At 47.3% G+C, this 25,520-nt stretch overlaps 1 protein-coding gene across 4 annotated transcripts in view; it reads left to right on the top strand.

Annotated features, from left to right (window-relative positions):
* Positions 1-25,520, top strand: part of GBF1 (golgi brefeldin A resistant guanine nucleotide exchange factor 1) — a 2,365,494-nt gene that overhangs the window by 444,964 nt on the left and 1,895,010 nt on the right. For all 4 annotated transcript variants that reach the window (XM_078643218.1, XM_078643217.1, XM_078643220.1 and 1 more), the window contains exon 8: positions 10,168-10,222. In XM_078643218.1, coding sequence (XP_078499344.1) covers positions 10,168-10,222 — 55 coding nt within the window. The remainder of the gene's footprint in view (positions 1-10,167; positions 10,223-25,520) is intronic.

The raw sequence follows: 25,520 nt of genomic DNA, 5'->3' as shown, positions 1-25,520 counted from the left end.
ACTCTGCACTCTCTACTCTGCACTCTCTACTCTGCACTCTCTACTCTGCACTCTCTACTCTGCACTCTCTACTCTGCACTCTCTACTCTGCACTCTCTACTCTGCACTCTCTACTCTGCACTCACTACTCTGCTCACTCACTCTGCACTCTGCTCTCACACTCACGCCACATGAAAGATCGGCTGGTTTAGGGCTCCAGTGTCCATAAGGAACCTCAAGCTGAACCGGAGCCAGGCATCAGGCTGGAACGTGTTCTTTTCAAGCCTTCATAACAAAGCCTGGGCAAGGACCCTGGTAAAGGACCACTGGACTAACACTGTCGCTGCACAAGTGATGTGCTTTGCTTTATAAATCCAGAATTTTGGAATCGAATACCAAACCTTTCTCCAACAAGTGCCAGTCCAAAATGGGAACATTTGTGCTCCAGATCTACCCGATCAAACTGGGGGACAGTCACGCGCACTTAAAGATAGGTTTACAGAATAATCAAGCACTAAACGGCGTCAGTGCTGTGCACAATTTCCGGCTAGCCACACTTCCCATGGGTGAGATGCCAATCTGGAAGAAGTAATGATTGTTTTGCTCACTTTAGCTTGGAAGCGGATGTGCAAGAAGCGGATACGCACTAAGGCACCAGCTCTGAATGCTTGGGTCAATGGTCTCTTCTTATGAAAAGCTACAAAATACGGCACGTGATGCACGGACCTAAAGATGACAGATTATATCTCTTATGAATCAGAGTTAAAAAGATAAATGTAAAATCCATCTGAGTTTCAGGATGCATATCACCGCAAACTGTGGATAACATTAATCTAGAACGATGCACAACGTGCTATGAAAACGAAATAATGCAGAGATCAGACAGAGCGACACCAAAGGTAAACAGCAGTGGTGGCCCACGAACAAGACTTCTTGCCGTATTGTTGTGAGCTCGAGAGGATACCATCACTGTGGATTTGCATCTAACGGGACAAATCGCTGACAAGCCCGGGGAATCGATATCTCTGTCATCTCATAACAAAAAGCAATACATCATAGCAGCTGTGGCGGTAACTTTTGCATTCAGGCTCTAGATCACGAGGCCTGATGATCGACTTCCAATCCTTTCTTCAAGACTCAAAGAGAGACAACACGCCAAAGGTGAATGAATATCTCATATCAGTCACACGGACAGCGGGAGGGGGGGCGGGAACGGACAGCGGGACATCGCGCAACCCACCCCTGCAAAGGACACTTCCGAAATGGCGAAAACAAAGTTTTTTTATTAAAAAAACACGCCCACAGTGGACACGTCTTCATGACGTTGTGAAAAGCCTAAAAATCGCCGGAACGCCCACGAATCTGCTCCGGCTATGACGGACAGATCTCTGTTCCAATGGCTAGCCTCCATTTATGGAGCTAGCCAATGGAACAGAGAGGCGGTGACCAAGCCACATACTGTTCTCATTAGATTTTGCCTGCGCCGAAAAGCTGCGCGGTGCGCAGCGACCAGGCGAAACCTAAAAACAACATATTGTAAACATGTGCTCTCGCACACTGATAAAGGTGGACATAGCATTGCAAGCAATACACCGATCATATTTCAGTCTCTTTCAAAACACACTCAACACACGTGATCCGGGGAGAGCGGATGGAATGGTACAAAGGCAATGCAAACTAATAATAAGTTGTCGGAAAACCTTTTATTTATATTCCAAACCTTTCTCTGTCCTTTTTTCTTATTTTTTTTAGAATCGGGGCAAAAGTAACAGGCTATTAATGTCTCGCCTTTTCTTCTTTCTTGTTCTAGGTGTTTTAATGGCTGTCGTCTTCCTTCCTTGACAGGCTCTCACTCGTGGAGTATAAAAACAGTATCGTCCCTCAAAAGAAAAAAAAATATCGAGTCAGGAACCTTGTTTTGGTTTTCTCCATTTTTATTCTGTAAGTGTACCACCACTGCAACCGTGTTTTGCGTTCCCACTCGTCTTTGGATAGGTGCTCAGTGGTTAGGTGTGGACGCTCCATGTCCTACCCATCACCTCTCTAACGACAGAAAAAAGAAAAAATAGGCACTTGCCTTTGGCCACCACTACCCTGCCTGGGTCGGGGCAGGGGGTATCTCGGCGTTCTCTCCTCTTTTGGGGCAGCTGCTTTGATCACTGGTATTCCCGGACCAGTCTTTAGCAGCCTCTTCGCCGGAAGGTCCTCTGCCCCTGCCCTACCTAGGCCCCTCCTTTCTGTCTTGACGTTACCGTCACAGGTTGTCTCGCCGTCCCCTCTCCTTGTTCTGGATGGTTCCCTTCTGCGGTGTTCTCCTTTGTTTCACGGCCTCCATGTTTTCTTCATCGTCTTCCTCGTTGTCTTCCTTGACGTCTTCCTCTTTTCCCTTCATGGGAAGTGCTGCCCTAAGATCATTCTCAGCATCTTAAACATGCATATCTTAGAGAAAATTAAAAGTTACACACAACCTGACAAAAATAGCATGACCTCGGTGTATTTAACTTAAATTATAACAAGGTTCCCAAAGATAATTATATCTCCCTACACTAGAATTTTTTTTTTAAAGCATGAGGATCATGTGCATAGTAGCAACTCGCAACCTTTCAGAAACCTTTTTTTTATAAAGCGCTCAACACACTTTCTCATAGTTTACTCAAAAAAGTAAAATGATAAACAGCAGCTCTGAATGGAGGGGGAAGGATCATTCTGCTTTCGCGGTGGTCAATGAAGATCGACTCGGACACAAAACGGAATGTATTAAAACAGATGAATGATGGGAAATTAAGTCTTCTTGTGTTTTGATCACTCGCAAGTAATACAAACTACCAGAATTCTGCTGCCCTAGACCAACATCTGACAGGGCTGGCATCGAAATGAAAGCCTCGCAGAAAAGGCTGCAAAGACAAAACGTTCTCCAAAAACAAAGATCACACTGGCCTCTCCTACCACTAAATGCAAACGCCTGGTATTTCCTGCCTACAAAGTAAAAAGATTGTAGCATTTAAGTCAACAATTTGCAGTAAATTTACACTTGTAAATAGCTGCATTTACTACAAAATGTAGGAGTAAATCTACACAGGTAGATTTACTTAAGTATAAATTTGCCTTTGTGAAAAGGCTCTCTAGTCGCATGGTCCCGTGGAGACCTACAGATGATCTCTTCTGTATGCACTGTAACGTCACGATAAAAGGTCTCTGTCTCCTACAAAGACCATGGACTGTACTCTCCTACCACTAAGACAATACCCTTCTCCCATTTGCTTTGTAAACCTGATCATCCCACCAGCAGAATCTATCTCTCCTATTACTAAAGCGACAAACCTGGGGCCAGATTTATCAAGTTTTAAGGTCACCCTTACGCCTCGCAAGGGAGACACAAAACCTTAGTGAGATTTATCAAGCCACGCAAGGACACCTTGCTTGGATTGATAAATATGTAGTAAAGCAAAGCAGCACAAATCACTGCCTTGCATTACTCTGCTCTATGGAGGGAAGCATGGGTGTTCCCACGCATCCACCTATAGATTCGGGCGCATTCCCAGATTAGTGGTAGACCTAGAAATGCGTCAAAATGTTATGCCTACCCAGGGGAGGAAATATCTTTATTTCGCCTTGTTTTTTGTGGTCTTTCTGCCTCACACATAGAAAGAGGAAAATGCCTTTAAGGATTGTTTTTGTACAGGAAGGTGTCCCTTCCTGCACAAAAACCAATCCTACCTACAGCACAGGCACCCTTGCACCATGATGTAAGGGTGCCAGTATTGGCACAAGGCAGCACATTGTGCGCCATTGCTAGAAAAGGACAGGAGTGCACTGTATAATGTGAAATACAGTGCTTCCTACCCTTTCCCTTTTACGCAGCGCAGAAAGGTGTCTTGCTGTGTTACGCTGCATGAAATTTTGTTTTTTAAACCATTTTTATTGTTTTTTGCAGCAAAGAGAACAAATAACTAGCATGTCAGTATTGAGCAACACTCCCACACCCCCCTCCTTACCCTCCCGACGAATCAAGCCCCAAAGTCCAACATCCAATTGTTCTGCCGTTAGATCATCCAAGTCCATTGCAGTAATATCTCCCGTCCCCAGAAGCCCATCCCTCCCCTGGCACTCATACATTCAAGTGTTTGCGACCTCTTAGAGTCCTCCATCCAACCCATGGTAGTGTCGCCATTTGCCCCATACTCTGCGGAATTTCTTTGGACAGCCCTTCGCCTTATACGTGACCCTTTCGGCTGCCATGTAAAGGTCCATGCCCCTCCTCCACTCCTCGAGCTGTGGAATGTCTGGCGCTCCCCATTTCCTGGCTATGTCCCTTTTTGCCACTACCAGGGCTAGCCCCAGAAAAATCAGCAGTGGGCGTGCCAAGTCTATATCATTAGTCATCCCCAGGAGTATTAACTTCGGGTCTGATGGGATGTCCGTCTCCAGCACCTCTCCCAGTTCGGCTAAGACCTCCCCCCAATACTTTTGAATGCGTGGACATGACCAGATGGTGTGCAGGAAGTCCCCTCTATCGTGGCCACAGCGCAGACAGCATGGGTCAGGTATTCTCCCTAGTTTATGTAGCCTCACTCTATCGAAATAGGACCTATGAAGGATCTTAAACTGAATCCGACGGAGGCGTGATTTAATCGCTACCTCCCTAGGATGCATCAGTACTACTCCCCAGTCCACGTCATCCATATCCCCCACGTCACGTTCCCAGGTGGTCCTGAGGCCTTCTAATTTGTTTGGTCTATTATTCATGATAGTTTTATATGTCAGGGATACTGCCTTCCCGGGGATCTGTTCCTGTAGAAGGCGGCCCTCCAACGGAGCGTATTCGGGGAGTGCCTCCAGCGATGCCCCCTCTGCCCTCCAAGCATGCCTTAATTGCATATATTTAAAGAACTGGGAGCGGTGGAGCCCGTGTTCCTCTTGGAGCGATGGAAAGGATTGCAGCGCCCCCTTTTTAGTCACGTCTCCTAGAGTAGAGATGCCTATGGCGTCCCACCCCTGAAACCCATTCAATTTGCTTAGTTCCTTCAGCCAGGTGCAGTGCCACAGTGGAGTTTGCTTTGTTGGTTTGTGCTCCCACTGTATTGCCTTTGTCGCCCTCTTCCACGCTCCCAGCGTGATTCTAGTAGCCGGCAGTAGTCTGGCCTGTCCCCTCCCTCCATATATGTAATATAGACAGGTGCGGGTGCCCATAGTGTGCCTTTCCAGTGCATAGGTGGGGTGTGTGGCGGGCGCATGTAGCCATTCATTCATGGGAGCCAGGTGTTCTGCCCAGTAGTAGGCCTCTAAGTCAGGCAAAGATATCCCACAATCATATTGGTGTCTCTGTAGGGTCGAGAGGGCTACTCTAGGTTGCTTACCCAGCCATAGATAGGACTTCAGTTCCGCATGAATGTCTCGGAATACCTTACACTTCAAGGGGAAATATTAATTCAGGAATGCGTATAAAAATCTGGGGAGTGCGACCATTTTAAACATAGCTGCTCATCCCAGAATCGTCAGGGGGAGCAATTGCCATCTACTGGCATCTTCTGAGAAATTGTGTATGACGCGGCTGATATTACGGTCGTAGGAGAGGTTACCATCGGTCATGACAAATATTCCTAAGTACATAAACCCCTCTCTAGTTGTCTGTAGTTTCTCTGGCAGCGTGGGCCACTCCTCCTTGCCCTGTGGGTCATACAGTGTCGACTTGTGCCAAATAATCTGGTACCCTGATTTAGTTCCGTAGCGGTCTAATTCCGCAAAGAGTGTCGGTATAGTAGTTTTCGGTTGCGTAACATAGAGCAGGACATAGTCTGCGTACAGGGACAATTTCTCGTCGGTTTCATCTGCTGGCCCTATCCGGAACCCTGTGATCCCTACATTTTGTCTTACAGCACAGGCCATTACCTCAATGGATAGAGCAAACAACAGGGGAGATAGGGGGCATCCCTGCCTGGTGCCCCGTTGTATCAGGAAGGCCCCCGATAGCGTCCCGTTGACCCTAACTCTAGCACTAGGGCTGGTATATGGGAGATTAATCTTATGTCTGTACTTGGGCCCGAATCCCATGCGCTCTAGTACTCCCTCTAGAAAAGGCCAGTGGACAGCATCAAACGCCTTCTCTGCGTCTAGGGATAGGAACCAGTGGGGCTCAGTCCTGCCCTCTACCTCCCTGAGCCAATTATGGGTCCGCCGTAAATTATATCTAGTGGCCCTTTCCGGGATGAACCCCGTCTGGTCAAGATGGATCAACCCTGTTACAACCCGTCGCATGCGGAGTGCCAGGATTGTGGCATACAGTTTTGCCTCTACATTTAGGAGGGAGATGGGCGGTAGGACGAGCAGTTGTCCGCTGGCTTTCCCTGCTTATGAATCGGGACAATTGGGGCCTGTCTGAGGTCCAGTGGGAACTGTCCCTCCTTCTCTGCATCTAGGAATCGACCCAGCAGGTGGCGGGTAAGGATATCTGCCGTTTTTTTTTTTAATTCCGCCGGGAAACCGTTCGGGCCCGGGGCCTTTCCCGGTCGAAGCTTAGTCAGTGCCACCCTAACTTCTTCCTCCGTTATATCTGCCTCTAAATCTTTGTGGTCAGTCTCCTCAAGCTCCGGGAGGTTGATATGTGCCATGTAATGCAGTGCATCTTCTTTTGAGCCCAGTTCACGCGCTTCATAGAAGGCCTTAAAGAACTCAGCGAATGTATCCGCTATCCTGGCGTCTGTGTCGGCCCATTCACCCTGACCATCTTTTACCTTGTCTACCCAGCGGTCGTCCCTCTCTTTCCTGCTTAACCATGCCAGGAGCCTCCCGGATTTATCTCCCACATCGTAGAGGCGGTGCATAGTAGCCAATGTCTGTGCCTTTGCCTCCCCCGTCACTAATTGCTTATACTGGGTTTTCAGATCGGACAGACGCCGAAGTTTCCCCAGGTGTCTGGTACGCATATGTTCCTTTTCAACTGTCAGAATTTGCGTTTCCAGTTCCTGCACCTCGGTCCGGACATTCTTCCTATCTTCCGCCAGTCTACACTGAGCCCTATCCCCGAGTACCACCTTAAGTGCCTCCCAAAGAACTACTCGTGAGTCCACTGTGTCAACATTTTCTGCCAGGTACACCTTTACATCCGCTCCTAGGCCCCTCAGGAAATCTGCGTTTTGTAGGTCCCACGCCGATGCTGCATGAAAGTTTGATGCATCTGGGCCCTGGTCTCTTTTGCCTGCAGTGTGTAGAAATGTGCATCTTCTTACTGCGAAAAGTAACACCTGCCCTCTGCCACTACTCACGACAAAACCTATTCCCTCGGCGCTGTACAGTTAAATTAACTGGTCTTTCCTATCGCCCACAACAAAAAGGTTTGGAACCTTACATTAACAAAGTCACTGTGCGTACAAATGGAAAGTTCTTGGCTGTGTTTGAGTCCAAGAATAATTTCCATGCAGTTTGTTTATTAAAATCCGTTCTGCAAAAAGAATAATGGTGGTTCGGAGAAGGGAAGCCTGTTGACTCAGATACAGAAATGTGCATATCTTCTGGAGAATACTATGAATGTTTTTTAAAATTTCCTCACGTCACTCAAATACCCACCGGCAACTCTTACCGGTTGTAGTGACCACTTCCAGGGCCAAGAATGGGCACAGACTCCTTCACTACAGGTAAAGGCTTTGATATAGATTCTGTGTCTCAGGTAATACTGACAGGAGTTTGGGCAAGTACTGTGTCGCTCAGGCAATGTAGGCGGGAACTTGAACAGAAGAAAGAATGCCTTAATGACCTCAATTAGGCAAGAAAAGCAGTCTGTAGGTCCATCTCCCATGTTATCTCACCAGCCACCTCATCATGGTCTGTAGACCTCGCAGTCATTTCCCCACTGCCAAGCCCCTCTACTACCCACCTTTGCAGGAGTGAGACCTCTGAGAGCAGATAGAGCAAGCCCATATTGCTATTTCTATTCAGGAGACAAACCCCAGGGGAGTCATGCAGAATACACTACTCGCATACACTCTGTACTCCATGCACACGGTAGGTAGATGCCAGCAGAGACAGGCAGACTGCACTACCTTCCCCCAGTGTAGTGTCAGATAGGCAGTCAGAATGCCCATTGCCAAGACCCCTAATCTGCCCTGTCCCCACTGGTGACAGGTGCAGTGGGTAGTGTGAGAGTGGCCCCGTGCAGACTACAGGGAAAGGCGGTAGACAGCAGACCCCAAACCACCAAGCAGGAACCTTTCCCCTTTCAGGACCTTCTTACTGACTGTCTCCCCTCTTTCTCTGCATGCTGGAGGGAAATATCTCAGGGTAAAGCAGCAGAGCGTCCTGCTGCCAGCAGCCCTATGCCACATATAAAGTAGTTTAAGTGCACCAATGCCTGCAGCCCCGAGACCGAAGAGGAAGCAGGCAGAGCGCTGAGCGCCCCACTTTCAGCAGACACACAACTCAAGCATGCAGGAGTCCTATAAAGACCCTACACTGCCCCCCTCACAAGTATTGATGGTGGGGTTCAAGTGGGCATGCTAAAATCGCAACTTCACACCACAAACGTTTTTTAGCAATCACAGTCGGCAAAGGCTCAGTCGCACCCTGCCACCACCATTTACTGTCCCATCTGTTCGTGAGGGTAAAATCAGGCATGCTGCCCCTCTGTGTCAGCTGCCCCCATGCCCCACAGAGGGGCAAGGGGAATACAAGAATCCGGTGGTTTGCTCGTGATGTACGGACACAGTGGGCATATAATACACACCCTTGGTATCCTCCCATCACATGGTAGTAGGCCAGGCTTCCAATGGCAGTAATAATGCTAATAAGACATTTTTGAGGAAGGGATGGGCACTGGGCTTATAAACCTAAAATGCCCAGGCATCACCCTCTTGTCTATACCACCTTGAGATAAGATCATGCGGAGAGGCAAAAAATAAAATCAATCCACTCATGCTCCTATTCTAAACAATCTAGGGGTAAATTGACGAAATAAATAGAAAAAGCTAACATTATGGCGCACTGGCTTCTTGATGTCTGCGCTGTCTAAGAGAGGTTGAGGTGGGTAAGGTGTTGGCTGCAGGGTTTACCGACCTGCGGGTGGTCCGGACATTCTAGTCCTATATCGCTGTTGCTCATGGACAGATGGATTCGTAGGGGCGTGGAAGGGTTAGTGGTCGGGTTCGGAAAGAGGTGCATAAAACAGGAATGGTGCTTTGAGAGTTCCCTTGTATTTCATTGTAAGTTACATATATGTGATGCAAATTGATTTTTCGAATTGTACAAACTACAAAACAGACTTATGCTGGCTGTCTAAGCATGCCATGAAGGTTTCTAAATATATATTTGACATGAAGTTCTGGTATAAACAATTGTGCAACCTGAGTATGTTTTTATGTGTTCAGCTTGAAAGTAAAGAAAAATACGGTCTACTATATAGTTCAATGATCTGTGTTCTGCTTATCATAGTTTATTGTACTGTTTTGGAGGGAGGAAGGAAGGAAGGAGTGAAATCAACTGTAACACACGGTAGTGCGAACACTATTGTATTGTGTAAAGCGCTCTGATATCCTTTGGGATCAAGTTTGCGCTATATATAAAACTTTATAAATAAATAAATAACTGTTTGAACAGTTGTTTAATGTTGCTAGCATAATTATAGTTGTTCACGATATCTGAATTGTGATACTATTTCACTTACATTCTTGCACAAGTAGCACTAGATCCTATTGCAGCCCTTTGCAGCTACCTTTAAATGTTTATTAGCTCACCCTATTTTGAGATGAAGATAGTAATCTCGCCACTCTTGCTTGGAAAAGGATTATGAATACAAAGGATATCTTGGTGAGAGAGGCTCTGCAAAGAAGTAGCACACATCCACTTTTAGAGCTTTTTTTAAAATAAAGGTAAGTTTCATTAACACATTTTCTTTCCCCTCACAACTAAGTTGTACAATTCATTGCATCTCTTCAAAGGTTATGAGTACATTTTTATATTTGAAGGCATGGATACTTAAGTCAAACATCCATGAAAATTAAACATTGGATGCAGAGGTGTAAGAGTAAGATCAATAAAGGTATGGAGAGATTCTATCATCGATACTATGGTTTGAAAACACCCGCTTATAGGGACCTGTTGTATTTTTCACCATTTCATCCTGCCATCTACTTCTTTAGTCCTTGTATATTTTCATGAAATATTATCCAGTTTATTATTCCATGCCTCTTTACCTTTCAGGTTACATCAATTTAAAGAGGAGGCAAAAAGCTACTTTGGGGCCAACATTAAGAAGGTATGCATGCAGCTTGTTATTCCATTGTCTGACATTGTTCACTGACCGTCATTGATTGCATTATTGTGTTGTTTGATTGTTTGCTTGCCCTTTGATGGTTCATCAGTCTCCATTGGCAACTTGATGTTTTAGATTTCTTTAACATTCATAAAGGTATGACTTATTTTTACTTCACCGTCTGCATTTTGCTTCACTCTTAATTTGTCCCTACTCTTCCCTGCTTTCAAATGCAACCGTTTAGGGCCAGTGGTTTGTACTCCTTACAAATCAACGCATATTGATTTAGACCTTTGCACAAGACACTTATGGGCAAATGTAGATCATTTGCAATTGATCATAACATTATTTTTTCTTTATCACCTGCATGACCTTCCTGCTTGTTTGATTCTGTGACTTTCTTGTATCCTCTTCCATAACCTATTATTTTTTTATTAGTTGACCATTCTTAATCACTGTGCACATGGCATGTTTCTCTCTCTTCAAAAAAGGTGTGACGCGCGCTGTGCGAGTCAGCTAGGGTTGCACAGCCTTGTGCACATTTGTGATCAACATTATCCACGTACTCAAAAGTATTAAAAAAAATTCAATCTGTTTATTTTATTCATTTTTCTACGTTTGTCCATCACATCAAAGGTACGAAGTTCCACAATTTTCTTCCTTTTTATTTGCACAGGACTTGCCCATCCGGGCCTAATCAACGGTATGTTGTGAAACTCGAATCCTCCGTTAAAACTTAACATCACCCAATGCATTTCGGTCCTTGTGACCTTCCTCAGGGGTGTCTACAATAGTAAATAAATATCTGTCAGACAAACAAAATAATTCTTGTGCAGCAACTGTAAATTAATGCTCTTTTTCAATATTATTAAAAATAATACTCAATTCCATATACTACTTGTATGTGCAGTGCCATTCACCCTCTATCCTCCAGTGATTACCAGCCCCCCTCCCACCAAAACAGTGCCCCATTATCCTACATGCAAACATAACACAGATTGATTCCACTAATACAACTAACCATTACCCCATGTTATCTCCTGCACGGGGTAATGATTAGTTGTATTAGTTTTAACGGAGGATTCGAGTTTCGCAACATGCCTGTGATTAGGCCCGGATGGGCAAGTCCTGCGCAAATAAAAAGGAAGACAATTTTGGAACTTCGTACCTTTGATGTGATGGACAAACGTTGAAAAATTAATAAAATAAACAGATTGAATTTTTTGAATACTTTTGAGTACGTGGATAATGTTGATCACAAATGTGCATAAGGCTGTGCAACCCTAGCTGACTCGCACAGCGTGCGTCACACCTTTGTTGAATATTTACATATGTGGTCCCGGGACGGGGCACTAAGAGGGTATGCACGCCAAACTTGAAATTAATGGAGAGAAAAAGACATGATTACAGAAATAAAAAGGGTGTGCTTTGAGACATTTTCAGTGATGTTTCTCTCTCTGACATGTGCAAACACACTCTCCACCTTTTCCTCCAATACACGTTGGATTGGATCATCAGTCTCAAGCACCACTATACTGGGACTCTGTTGTTGTAGTAAGCACAATCTACTCTTCACTCATACACAAGTTTTGGGGGGCATTGCAAGCCCTAACCTCTTACATTGTGTAATCTAATGCTTGCAGGCTTCTAATATATTATAAATGGAGCAGAAGATACACAGCATGCAGTTTATGATTTTACGGGCCATAGCAGTGTGTGGGCTTAACTCCTTGGGTACATACAACAACAGGAGGACCATCTTAAGAAATGTGTCCCCACTATTCTCTGGGTCTCTGTGCATTTTGCCATCTTTTGTTGGTCTGACCGTATATATCCCCAGGTATCTGGGCAGTAAAGTGATTGCCAATCATTGTCATAGTTTAAAAAAAAAATCCATGGCAGTAATCCTTTTTGACTTGGAGATCCTTATGTCAGTGAACAAGTGATTTAAGTGCATAGGCACAGGATGCATGATAAATGTAAACACCCTTCATGGTAGCAGTGATCTTGCTTAGTACAGTAAATGGTCACTCCTTTCTGGGCAAGGGTTTTAACACATTAAACTTGCAACCATTATACTATAAAATATTTGTTATAGTAGACTTCAAAATGTGGTTGGATTCCCCAGATCAACCAAACCCCATTTGTAAAGCGCAAAACTCACCCCTAGCGGTATCTGTGCGCTGCATCTCCCTTGAAGAGCCAGGTCTTGAGTCTCTTTCTGAAGTCTGTCAGCGAGGGGGCTGACAGGGAGCTGGATGGGGAAGGACGTCCCAGGTCTTGGCAGCGATGGAGGAGAATGAGCGGCCACCACTGCCAGGTGGGTGTATGAGGGCGAGTGAAAACGAGCACAGGTGTCTAGAGGGTTGGTGAAAGTTGAACTCATGGTTGATGTAAGCAGGTCCTAGGTCATGGAGAGGTTTGTAGCCACGCATGAGGTCTTGAACCAACATCTCTTTTGGATGGAGAGCAAGTGGTGGTCTCTCAGGTGGAGGGCGATGTGAGTTTGTTTGAGTGGTCCAGGATGAGTCTGGATGAAGTGTTCTATACAGTCTGGAGTCATCTGAGAAGCTAGGTTTGGATACTAGCATAGAGGGTGTTGCCGTAGTTAAGGCGGCTTGTGATGAGGGTCTCAGTGACGGTCTTTCTGGTGTTGATTGGGATCCATCTTAAGATTCTACAGAGCATGCAGAGGGTGTGGTAACAGGAGGAGGCAACTGCGTTGACTTGCAATTTCATAGTTATTTGGCTGTAGAGGCTGATACCGAAGTTTTGTGCATGGTTGGTCAGTGTGGGTGTAGATCAGAGTTCTGCAGACCACCAGGTGTAGTCCGATGTGGCGGTGTTCTTACCGAAGATCAGTACTTCGGTTTTGTTGGAATTGAGTTGGAGGCAGTTGTCGCTTATCTATTTGACTACTTAATCATTGCATTACAGCAGTTGGTTTTAGCATTGAAGGGGTCCTCGGTGAGCGAGAGGATCAGTTGAGTGTCGTCTGCATAGGAGATTATGTTGAGTTTGTGAGCTCTGAGGAAGTCTGCAAGGAGGCTTATGTAGATGTTGAACTGGGTAGGGCTGAAGGATGATCCTTGTGCTACGCCACATATGATGTCTTTGAGTTTGGAGGTGAAGGGAGGCAGTTGGATGCTCTGCGTGCATGCTGTAAGGAATGAGGTGATCCACTTGAGGGCGTCTTGCTGTATCCCTATGTTGTAGAGTCTGTTGAGGAGGGTGTTGTGGGAGACTGTCTTGAAGACCACGTAGAGGTCGAGGAGGATCAGAGTAACTATTTCTCCACGGTCGAGGAGTATTCTGATGTAGTCTGTGGCGGTAAGTAGCTCGGTGTTAGTGCTGTGGTTAGCATGGAATCCTGATTATGAGGAGTCCAGTAATTGGTTTTGTTCAGGGTTTCAGTGAGCTGCTGGTTGATGGCTCTCTCAAGTACTTTGGCTGGGTTAGAGGAGCAGGGGGATGGGACGATAATGAAAAATTTCCTAACTATCGTAACGGAAAGTTTCAATTCTATTAAGGACTCGGAGGGGAGTATTATACCTTCTTTCTTCACTTTCTTCTTATAGCAGCCATTATTTAAAGATAAACTACTACGTTTCCCATGAACACTTGGGAAAATGTAGTGAGAACAAATAACATCTAATCAAAAACAGACTTGTAATGTCAAATCAGGGAACACATAGCCCCAACATAGTCCTTCTTTAGTGGCCCTTTGTGCTTGTTCGTTACACAAAGTCAGCCATTGGATCACCTGTGTGTGGCTTCTGACAGCATAGCTAATCCCTATTTTATACAGATGCTACTTTACCTTAGATAGCAGAGGTGTCTCAGGTTATCTGATAGACATCTAGCCGCAGATTCCTTAACTTAGAATATCCCCAGGCGTCAGACTGGATCCTGAAAACTTTCCGCAGCAGCACCTCTGCGCGCCAGGGGGGGGCTCGGCCCTGACATCGTCCACGGACATGACGTCAGCGGAGCCATATAGGCCCCTCCCGGCTTCTTTTCCGCGTCCCAACGCGAATCCTGGAAAACCAGCGGTTTGGCGTCACGGAACAGTGTGCAATGCCTTCGGGCTTTAAGGCGTGTGAGACCTGTGCGCAGCAGATGTCTGTCACGGACCTGCACGCCATCTGTAAGTGGTGCCTAGGAGTGCACCACAACTCCAAAGAGTGCGACGCCTGTCAACAAATGAAACCTAAGTCCTTGAGGGAGTGTTGTATGCAATTGCTGGCCACACGGCTGTCCTGTCCTGCACCTTCGCGACGCCGTTCTCCGTCTCGGATTCTGGCGCGTTACTGAGGTCGTTCCCGCAAATGTCGTTCAGAGGCGGGTAAGTACAAGCGTAAGTCGCGGAGGTCTGCCTCCCATATTTGTGATGCTGGCGCCTGTTCCTCTCGCTCCTTGCCAGGCTCGGGGATCTGGCAGTCGTCTCCACCGTACCCTCCCTTTCCGGGAGTTGGAGCGACGCAGGCCCAAATGGAGGCTTATTCCAAAGCACTCCACTCTTACTTTGGGTCATCCCCTCTCCCTGGTGCGCCTTCGGGTCCCACAGAGGTGGAAGGCACTCATGTCGGATCCTCGCCGGCGGATTCGTCCTCTGCGCCGGCTGTGTGCATCGATTCTAGAGCCAATACGACGCCGACAGTACACGGCCCAGAGGACCCTCCCAGTAGCCTGTCCAGCCCACCCCTTCAGTCACCGCATAGCCCTGCAAAGCTTACTTGGCTAACTTCGGAGGCGGCGCCGGGATCGACATCTTTCTTCCTCGCATATTGCGGTGGAATCGACGTAGGAAGGCACCCAGGCCGAGTCTCCTCTGAGGTCGTCGACGTCGAGACAATTCTGACTCTGTGCCGGTCGACGCTAGTGCCGACGTCCACGCCTTTTGCATGAGGTTGGTGTTCCACCCTACTCCTCGTACGTCAAGGCGACTCCTACACGGCGTCGGTCGACATCGGTGCCGGCGCCTATGCCTCCTCTTTTGCAAGAGGTTGGCGTTCCTCTGGACTCCGCAGATCTGAGGTCGTTTATGTCCATGGTGCAGGTACCTAGTGTTGCGTGGCCTTCGGGTCAGCCTCCTGCTCCTCCACTTTTGCTGTCTAGTGGACTGGTTAGTCTCCAACCGTCTCCTACCGGCGGATTATTGTTGCCTCCCTGATGGCACCTGAGGCTAGTGCTGCCTACACATAGGCTAGTTGCAGGGCAGCAGCTATTCTTAGATTTCAGCCCCCTATGGTTTCCCTTCCTTCTGATCCTTTACTGGATATTCTCCACATGGAGCCTATAAGTGGAGCCTTTGCTGCCACTTGAGGCATCTTTGTTTGACATCATACTTGGCACATGGGCGAAGCCCTCCGCCGGTGACCCTGTTGATCGGACCATTGCTCGTCGACACCGTCCTGCCCCGGATGATACACTCTTCCTGTCCCTTCACCCTAGAGCTCAGGGCCTAGTTGTTCATGCGGCTTTTGACTTGCAGTCTTCCTCCGCCTTGCCGTTGTTAACTCCCACCAGGGAGTCTAGGTGGTTGGACACATGTGGTCGCCAGCTTTTCGCCAGTGTTGGCCTCCGTTTATTAAATACGGCTTGCGTGTTCGCATGCGTATCCACTGCCCTTTGGGACTTGGTCGAGAACCTTCTTTCTTCTATTCCAGAAGGACCGCGGGCAGAATTATTTTGCCTTCTGCTTGATGGCAGGGGAATGGCACAATTTTCCCTCCGCTCTTCCTTTGATGCCACTGACTCAGGGAGACATGCTCTTGCTCGGTCAGTGGCTTTGCGCCGCCATGCATGGTTGCGCGACTGTCGTTTCCCAGACAATGTTCGGGATGGTCTTAGAGATCTGCCATTCATGTCGTGGACCTTTTTGATCCCCACGCGGCTTTGGCGGTCTCCCGCCTCTTGTCTGGGCTACCGTAAATTTTGCGGCATGACTTTCTGCCTTGTGATGTATTTTTCTTCTGCAAAGGCGATGTTGTCTTGTTGGTTTGATTTCTTAAGAAAAGAATAAAGAAACCTGGTTTCTTGTACAGTGCCCGGATAGTGTAAGCGGTTGTTCCGCCATTTCAGTATTCGTTCAGTACAGCCGGATGGCTGGTTCTGTCTTCCTTAGAGTCCTCTGAATGTGTGTTTTGCCCAAGAGGACCCCCCTTGCAGGGGTTGAGACTTACCCTATGTGGGGTATTTGCTGGCTACTGGGTAACTGCCTTAGCCTGGTACGCTCCTATGGAGTCTTCCCACGGACATCCTTCTGGGGGTCAGGCTGTCCCATTTTTATGCTGCGATCCTAACGTTGGCATCGGTCTATTTCTATTGCAGTTCGGTTGCATTTGGCTCCAGTTGTCTGTAGTGCTTCTAGGTCTCAGCACGGGTTCCTTGCCGTACTGCCTGTACCTCGCCTGCCTTAACGAGGTCTTAATGTTTTTTCAGCATTGCAGTGATCTGCTTGTCTATGATGGCTGCTCTTCTTTTGACGGCCACTGTCTCTCGGGCCCTTGTTCTCTTCAGTTCAGGTGCAGTTCTTTTGCAGCTGGCGCCCTGTCCTCGTTTTGCGCCAGGGACAAAAGCCGATGTGTGTCACATTTATTACTATTGGCGCAAGCTTGGGTGCACCCTGGTATGTATGCTATCATATGGTGTTTGCATGATTGCTTCTATGGTCAGCCCTTACTAGGCTTGTCTTTCAAGGTAACGGATTTACGATGTACGTCTCTGCTGTACATTGTCTTATGACCTAGTTTTCTGGCCACTTTCCCAACAGGAGTTTTTCCACATTCCCTGCTGCTTCCGAACAGATGTTCTCAATGCTTCTGCTTTGGGTTCATGCTGTAACACTCTCAAGGGTAGTGTTCTCTCCCGGATATCAGTTTCTTGGGTCCTGGGACCTTTAAGTTGGTCCTGACTGTGTTTCCACTATCGTGCCTAGCTCCATCGCCTCCTGTTTTGCAGGGAACCGTTGCTCCCTCTGGGCGGGGGCGGAAGTCGCTTACTGGGCAGGACATTGTCCTCTCCAGTTGTGCTTCCACATGACTTTTGGTACTTTTCCCATACCGTAGTCTATTGTGTTACGCTTCATTTTTTAGCGTATTTCTACTTGCTCTATATCTGCTCTGTGCTCTTACCCAGCGGAATTGTGCAGGCTGCGTTCCTTCATGCGGTGTCCTTGGCCCTTGACCCGGTCTGCTTGTATTACGAGCTCTTATGTGGGTGTCCGGCTTGCCTGGTGCCCTTTTTGCTGGTTACCTTCTTGCTATTCCGTCTTTTGCATCTTGGCTGCTCACGCTAGCCTACAGGAGGGTCTTTGCTATACTTCGTGTGGTTCTAGTGTCCACATGGCATGCTTATGTACCTTCCAGTCTTTCGTTTGACTACCGTTCTTACTGTAGTCCTGTTTTGGGCACTTCTGCTGGTCGCCTTCGGCCCTGTCACATCTCTGTGACAGACTTACTATGTACTGGTGTGTCTTCTGTTTCTAGTACTACCGGCACTTTCTGGCCATGGGTTGGCGTCCTGCCAATGCTGTCACACGTATTTTTGCTGGTGCAGGTTTCATCAGTGCTTCTTTCCGCTGTTGTGCATACTGGACCGGTATGCGATGACTCTGTCATACCAGTTGCCATCTCTCTGGGTTTTAATTACGGTCGGCATGCCGGATCCTGCGGATCTATCAGACCCTAGGTTCAGTTCCACTTCTTTGGGAAGTCATGAACTTTCCTTTTCACACCAACATATCTAGTATGTGTTTTCTTTCTCTCACCCGGTATACGTACACACTGTTCTTGGACGGCTTGTGGTGCCTTTGGCCCCCAATATTTTCAGCTCTTTTCTGAGCTTCATGGTGTGGTGTGGCTGCGCTGGCTTGCGCTTCCCACCGTGTTTCGTCACCTTGTTGACGGCTACGTACCCTCGGGAACTTAATGGGGTTCAGTTGCAGACCCGCCTCCTCTATGGGTATGGCTTTGGTATCTATTCTAAGTTAAGGAATCTGCGGCTAGATGTCTCTATCAGATGAACGATTTACTTACCTTTGGTAACAATGTATCTGGTAGAGACACAGTCTAGCCGTAGATTCCTTAACGCCCGCCCGTCCTCCCCGTTCTGCAAGGACCTTTTCAGGTTGAGCTTTCTATACTCGCCTCCCTCAGGTTGGCTTGACCCTTCTGCAGGGTGACATTTTCTCTTCAGTCCATCACAGAAAGCTTCATTCTGTTTTCATTGCTTTACTCCGCCCATTCTTGGGGTTGGGCGGTATGCTCATATATCATGTGTCCTTTCCAACCCTATGCCTGGATTGTACGGTGTGAAATCTATTCGTTTTTTCCCACCCCCGCTCTCCCGTTCTCCATCGCCTTGTGGTCTCTTGCCACCCCTGCGACCCATTGGTTCAAGTCTATTGGCTCTGCCACATTCTATAGGTTTCTTATTGGAGTTACGACGTCTCTTTCTTGTGACGTCTTGTGGTGAATTGTCCTTGATCCTGTGTTTCGGACTTGTTGTCCTTCCTTGTTATACTTTGTTTGCGGAATTTCTGGCGTCTGCCATGCTGTTTTTTCACATCTTCATCTACCGCCCAAAGTGGTTTGACCTTCACTTTTGTGGGGTTGCTCCTCAGAGCAGTGCTGTACTCGTTCCTTTTACTACTTTTCAAGATACAGTGACTGGCACTGTCCTTTATGGTGCTGTTTTTCACCTTTCAATTTCTTTCTCTTTTTTCATAATTTTTGCACGTTGTTCCCATATTCTCACAGTTTTTGGTAGTGGCTCCGCGTTCTGGTGCGGAAAAGTTTCTCAGACGAAAACGGACGTCAGCGCGCTGGGAGGGGCATATATGGCTGTGCTGACGTCATATCCATAGACGACGTCAGGGCGGAGGCGTGCGGCGGCGCCCCCGGTGCGCAGAGGTGCTGCTGCGGAAAGTTTTACGGATTCAGTCTGGCTCCTGGGGATATTCTAAGTTAAGGCATCTGCAGCCAGACTGTGTCTCTACCAGATACATCGTTACCGAACGGAAGTAACTCATTTACAGGGTGTTAAAAGCGTGCACCTTAGACAGCAGGGCTGTCTCTTGGGTTACTTAGATGATACTGCGGGTTCCAATGAGAGGAAAGCTGTGATTCTGGATGCCTTGCATTTAAAGGCTATATAAATAAACTGCACGGGATAGCCCTAATCACCCCAACACGTCTGGGCAAAAACACATGAGATCAGAGTAAAAACAAGATGTGTGGGAAAAGATCCAAATGCTTTTTGTAGGGAAAACATTGAATTAGTCCCTACATGTGGGAGGCCAGTCTCCCGACTTAATAACTTGATTAATTGAACACTCACAAATCTAACCAAAGTTAACATTTCAAACCAACACTTCATATTTTCTTAACATACATAAGACACAACAAACAAATAACAATAGCACAATAATCATCAGTATTTCAAGATTTCTTCCGACTCCTACATTCTAATGACGGTTGCGAGAAAACAACAACTCATACGCAATCCGTGTGGGAGATAGTCCTGTACACACATAGGAGGGTAACTTTCAAACTCTACACAATCCAGAAAGTGTGTATTCAGATGTCTTGCATATGGCTTTTAATCAGTCGAACTCCTCCAATTCATGAAGTCGGCGCATTTCGATCCACTCAATCGGGCCATATCAGGATATGGGCAAAAAGAACGCCCACAAAATAATGCACTGAAGTAAATATATTCTACATAATAAACCCAAGGCGCCTGATCTTCCCTGCAAGTGACAGTGCAAGCACTTCAATAAATAAACACATTGAGATTAAACATATAAAAACTAATGAAAACAGATAAAAAATGTGTAAAAACAGAACCTCATACTAGAAACAGCGCCTTGGTGGACAGAAAAAAGAAAATAATGCCACCGCCAATGTGTGAATACCGTCACTCTTATTGCCTGGTGCAGAAATCCCTGTAAACCAAAACTCGGAGAGGTTGAGAGTAGGAGCGAAATAGTACAATGCACCCGTGGATACCCCTGGAACCAGGATACCTACACCAGGAAAGCTGGATGAATACGTGTGAATTGACATCGGAAGCCACTGTAGACCACAATAGAGGACTTCAGGAAAGATGCTGTTAGGTAAGACTGTGCAAGAGTCCAGTGGCATCCAAGGGTGGATTCCTGAGATAAAGAACCTGCAAGCTAAGGGGACAGAGTTTATGCCACTCGGAGGTGAACAAAAGGCACGGAAGGGCACTGCCCACCGATGTCGGATGGTTCTGAAGAGTTGACGGTGACCTTGTAGCTGCAGTTGTGGGGACCAGGCGACGTTGAGGAAGACCTGGAGCTGTGTACGATCTATCCCACGTCAGAAGTCGAGAACCAGGGGCTCGGTGCCTCACAGGAGCACCAACAAACCTTGGCAGCTGCAACCGGTATGGACAGCGAAGATAGAGTAATTTTGGGACCAGCAAGGTCCAAGGGACTCGCCACAAGCAGGAGAGTCAGTGCAGACACCCCCGAGCAAGCAGGGAAGTCCACTGGAGCAGGGGTCCCAGGCCTACCTCGAGCAGCTCACCAGAGATGAAGGTCCATGTGCAGAAGATGCAATGAGGATGCTGTACTTGGCAGTAGGAGATGCTGGAGGCTGCAGCTTATTGTATCCTGAGGAGCTCTGGATTGCAGAGCTGATAAGCCTTAGCAGCTGCAAGTCAATGCAGTTCCCAGGGGTTTGGTCCCAGCCCTTGCGACAAGGGATACTGGCCTCAAACTTGAAGAGAGGACTGGTCGGGCCTCGAGGGACTTGCAGAACAACACCTGTAATGCTGAGCCTTTTCGAAAGTCCTTCGAACATATGGAGCAGCAGACCAGTCAGCTTCATTGTGGTGCCTGCAGATTCAGGGGAGTGGCTGCTTCACTCCAAGGGTGATTACTTCGCATGTCCTTGTTGCCCACAGGTCTGTTGAAGATCCTGGAAGAAGCACAGTCACAGACTATGAAGAAGACTTGCAGAACAGCAAGACCATGATGCTGTCTCTGTTCAAGGCGAAGTCCAAGTGTCCATATGGTTGAAGTGTGACGTGGTTTCAGGCTTCAGTCTTGTCCCACTACGAATCTGAGGACCCACCAACAGGTAAGCCCACTAAATACCCTAGAAAGGGGGTTAGGACTACTCAGAGGCTCCTCCCAGAGGAGAGGCTGGACAGAGGGAAGGATACTCCCATGTCCCTGAACTGGCTCAAACCAGAGTATGCAAGGAGGGCACCAAATTTGCACTTCAAAGCAGCCTGGTGGCGCTGGCTGGCAAGCGTCCCCAGCCCAATACACTGAGTCCTGCCTGTGAGGTGGTCACACCTTCCCTTGCTTTAGCTCAGCAGCAGTAGGGCCGAATCATGTCTGGGTCGGCAGCAGCACTAGTTTGCTGGCAGACCCTGAAAGGCTGTTACGGGAGTACTGGCGGCTTCCCAGAGGAGTCCCCCAGTGCATCTCATCATACCTCCAAAACCAGCAATGGGCTATGGGTATGATTTCACCATGTTTGATACCAAACATGCCCAGGTTCGGCACAGCCACTACATAATTTACTAGCTCGTATTGACGGATGGGCACTATATGTATCAAAAGGACTGGCCGCACTTACAAAGCCTATAGAATCAACTCAGAGATTTGTAGGGGTGTCCTGATCATGCTGGGGCACCCTCACACTTGTAACCAAGCACCCTGCTTTCAGGACTGCAGAGCCTGCTATAGGGGTGACTTATAGGTTTTAAGTGCAGTGACCTTCGATATAAGGAAACCTAATTGTTGTAAGTGGTGCTAGCACCAGCTTACACAGGCTGCAATGGCAGGCTAGTAGTCACAGTTTGAGTGGTCTCTCATGGATGGCACAATACATGCTGCAGAACATGGGAGACCCCTGGTGTACCTATGCCCTGGGTACCTTAGTATCATATACTATGGACTTACATGGGTACACCAGTAGCTAATTGGGAAGGTACCAAAGTACTTACCTCTGTCAAATTTAGGGAGAAAGCACAGTGACTGGGGTCCCGATTAGCAGAAACCCAGTCAGACTAGTCAAAAAAACAGTGACAAGAGGAAAAAGTGGGGGTAACCATGAAAACAGATCCTACTTTCCTACAGACACATAGAAAGCTTACAATATTTATTGAAACAAATGTGCTCTATCGTGCAAAAGATATGCTGCAATTAGGAGACCTATACAAGTCAATGTTGTTAGCACAATTAAACTATACACAATCAAAAACCCTGTCATAGTGAATGACAGATTAGCCTAAGCCTACTTTTACTACGTGATATAATATTATACTAAATATCTCTGAGATTAGTACCGGGCCCAAGACCTGAGAGTCCAAATAATTTGGTCTACATCTCTAGCTTGTTCGTCGCAGGACCTCTTCTCTGCAAGCCTCGTTGCGCTCTGTTTTTAGAACTGAAAGTCTTGGCTTATATGATAACACTTGCTCTGTTGGAAAAACGTCCTCAGGATGCCTCTATTATGTCTAGGTGTTAGTGTCTGACCACAGAGATAAACAAGGCACAATGTTGTTTTGCCTTGTATGGTGTACAGACTGAATCCCAGCAGAAAGCAGAATAATAAAACATGTGCAGCGTATTTCAACAATAACAGTGTGGCACAAAAACAAGCATGCTACTGTGTAACGTGTGCAAAGCAAAAGCGGCCTATTAAGTGTTTAATCAAGCTAACATAAGGAAAAACAAGCATTTGCAATGCAATAGGTCTCGCATTTGTCAGAGTTGGAGCTATTTGCCATGTAAATGGCAATGTTGTTTATTTATGTTTTTCTTTGCAGTGGAGTGATTATTTAAAGGAAAAAAAGCATGTTTTACTGAGGAAGTGGAGCCAGATTCGTTAGACAGGCAGGCATTTCATGTGTAACCGTGTTTGAAACCCTACCTCAGGGAATTTACACTCTCCGTTGGGGTATAAGATCTGTACCATATTCCAAACAGGTCCTCCTCTTGCTCCTAAAATGCAAATTCACCATAATGCTGAATCAGGAGCTTTAAGGTATGTCCCTTAGCAACTGAGCCCTGGCCTAGTTTGGCTTTATTGTACTACACACCTACAGCACCCAAAATGGCTTGTACCGAGTGGCACGCTACTACACAGTACTGTGCCATCTGTAACCATACTACATATTTTTAACACTGTGGCGCAGTATTATTTTTGCTATTTAAAGATGCATCATGAAGTGTTTAATTGGTGCTGGTGTTAAATCCTCGAAACACTTCTGAGATTAAGGGAGCCCCTGACCCTGCAGGGCGGCTGCGACAATGCTGGCCAGAGCAGCCCGTCGTTAAAAACAGAAGGGTGAAATACTGAAACAATGTGCGATAGTCGGGACAGGCCTTCCCATCATGTGTTGCGCGTTTCACACACTGTATCCATTTCGCGATTCTGCTGTGTCTTGGCGTCGCCAACCTGTTCTTCCAGACATGCCAGAAGCTGCCAAGAACTGCTGGGAGTTTGGGCAAGAAACTGTGTCCGGGTTTGAAAGGATCATGCATCGTACACAGCTCTTGTGTATAGCGCCTCGAGGTACATACAGAGGCACAGCGTGCAGGCCCGCAGTTCTCACCACCAAGTGTGGTACCACAAAGTGCAGCGCAGTATTATAAAGCGTATTTCTACACTGCATCATAAGTACAGCCATTTAGCACCGCAAACATCACCGACCCTTGACAAAAACCATCTTGTGTAGCGCCCTGATGTACAGCAGCAAAACATGCAGCGCCCGTCATGCTACTAAGCGATACACGTCACATCACCAAACATAAAGCGCAACGCCACATGGCATAACGTCTGTGTGTCCCCAGCATAAATAGTGGCACAGCGGTGTTTAGCAGCTTAATACGCACCAACAAACGTCCCAGCGCCACAAAGTGCAGCGTAATCTTGTACAGCACCACTGTACACCAGTGCACGGTGACACGCTACATCACCGCCTCACTGCACGGTCTCCTCGTGTGCAACACTACAACACACCACATTCTGCAGAAGCACCGCAAGCACGGCGTGCAACAACCCACCGCTGCGCCCTACAGCGGAGCAATCCCTTCCAAAAGAAAGACGAGTGTGGGGTCCGTCGGTGCACACCCAACACTGCACAAGTGGGGCGCAAACACAGCGGCACTGCACAGCAGAGACGGCTGAAGCGCGCATGGCCACCGGCCCTGGCCTTCGGGCAGCGACCGTCCGTCGCCAGCGCTAGGTTGGAGACATGGCCCAAAAGGCAGGATTTCTACAATATTCATGTAACTGTAATGAAAAAAACTGAAGAGGAAAAAAAGAGCGATAGACGAATTGATAGAGGAGGAAGGAAGCCAGGCCAGAGTGAGCCCAGAGCGTCGCATCATGAAAATATGCGGAACAGCAGAGTTCCAGTGAGCTGGGCAACTAAATTACCTGTAACAGTGCCACAAAGTCTCTGGACTATACAATAAAGCACTACAGAGATGAATGTTAAAGGATTGACCATTAACGGACAGAGCCAGGTGAGGATGCGAGATGCGGCCCTGTCCTCGGACAACCACAAATCAGAATATGAGGCGCCAAAAAGCAGCTCTTCTGTATTAGAAGAGCCATACAAATCAGAAGCAATGCCGCTTAAATTCGCCATCGGATCTGCATAAAATGATTTTCAGCGACGTTGTCAGTCACCCCTAATATTTATCTACATAATGCCGGGGGTCCACCCCACACAGCCGGACACACTCTTGCTGTGCGCCTCTATCAAGCCCGGTGCGCAGCCTTCTACTGTGTGATCTGCGGCAAGAGTTCCACACTCAAGCCTTGCATGAAACCCGCAGTTCAGTCCAGCTCTCAGGGATTTCTTTTCACGAATCTGCACGCTCTCTTGTGAGCTGTTAGCCAGTAGGACTGGGTCTGCTTGTTTATTGTGCAGTGGGGGTTCGAATCTCTCCCCTACCACGCACGCTGTCCCTTACAATCCACATTAGTTGCAACACTACTGTCGATTGTCAAGCAACAAACCAACAGCGCACAATGGGTCAGATTATTGAATAAAACTGTCCAAGTGGTGTATGTACCTCGTCCAAACCATGTGAGCGTGTATGTGTTGTGTACAGTTCGTGTGCCCACAAATTACTTGTTTCGACATGGACAGCTGTTTTGTGTTCTTGCCAAAGTATTGAAAGGGAGCTTAAAACTGAGTTATCGCGACAGAGTTTTGGGAACGTTTAATCGACGCCTTTCATTACTGAACCGCCTGCGCGCAGAAACATGTCATGTAAGAATGCTGGCGAGGTTCTCCG

This window comes from Lissotriton helveticus, chromosome 5_1 (assembly GCF_964261635.1).
Source record: "Lissotriton helveticus chromosome 5_1, aLisHel1.1, whole genome shotgun sequence".
Classification (NCBI taxonomy): Eukaryota; Metazoa; Chordata; class Amphibia; order Caudata; family Salamandridae; genus Lissotriton; species Lissotriton helveticus.
Note: the sequence above shows the minus strand (reverse complement) of the source record. Positions and strands in the feature narration are given on the sequence as shown.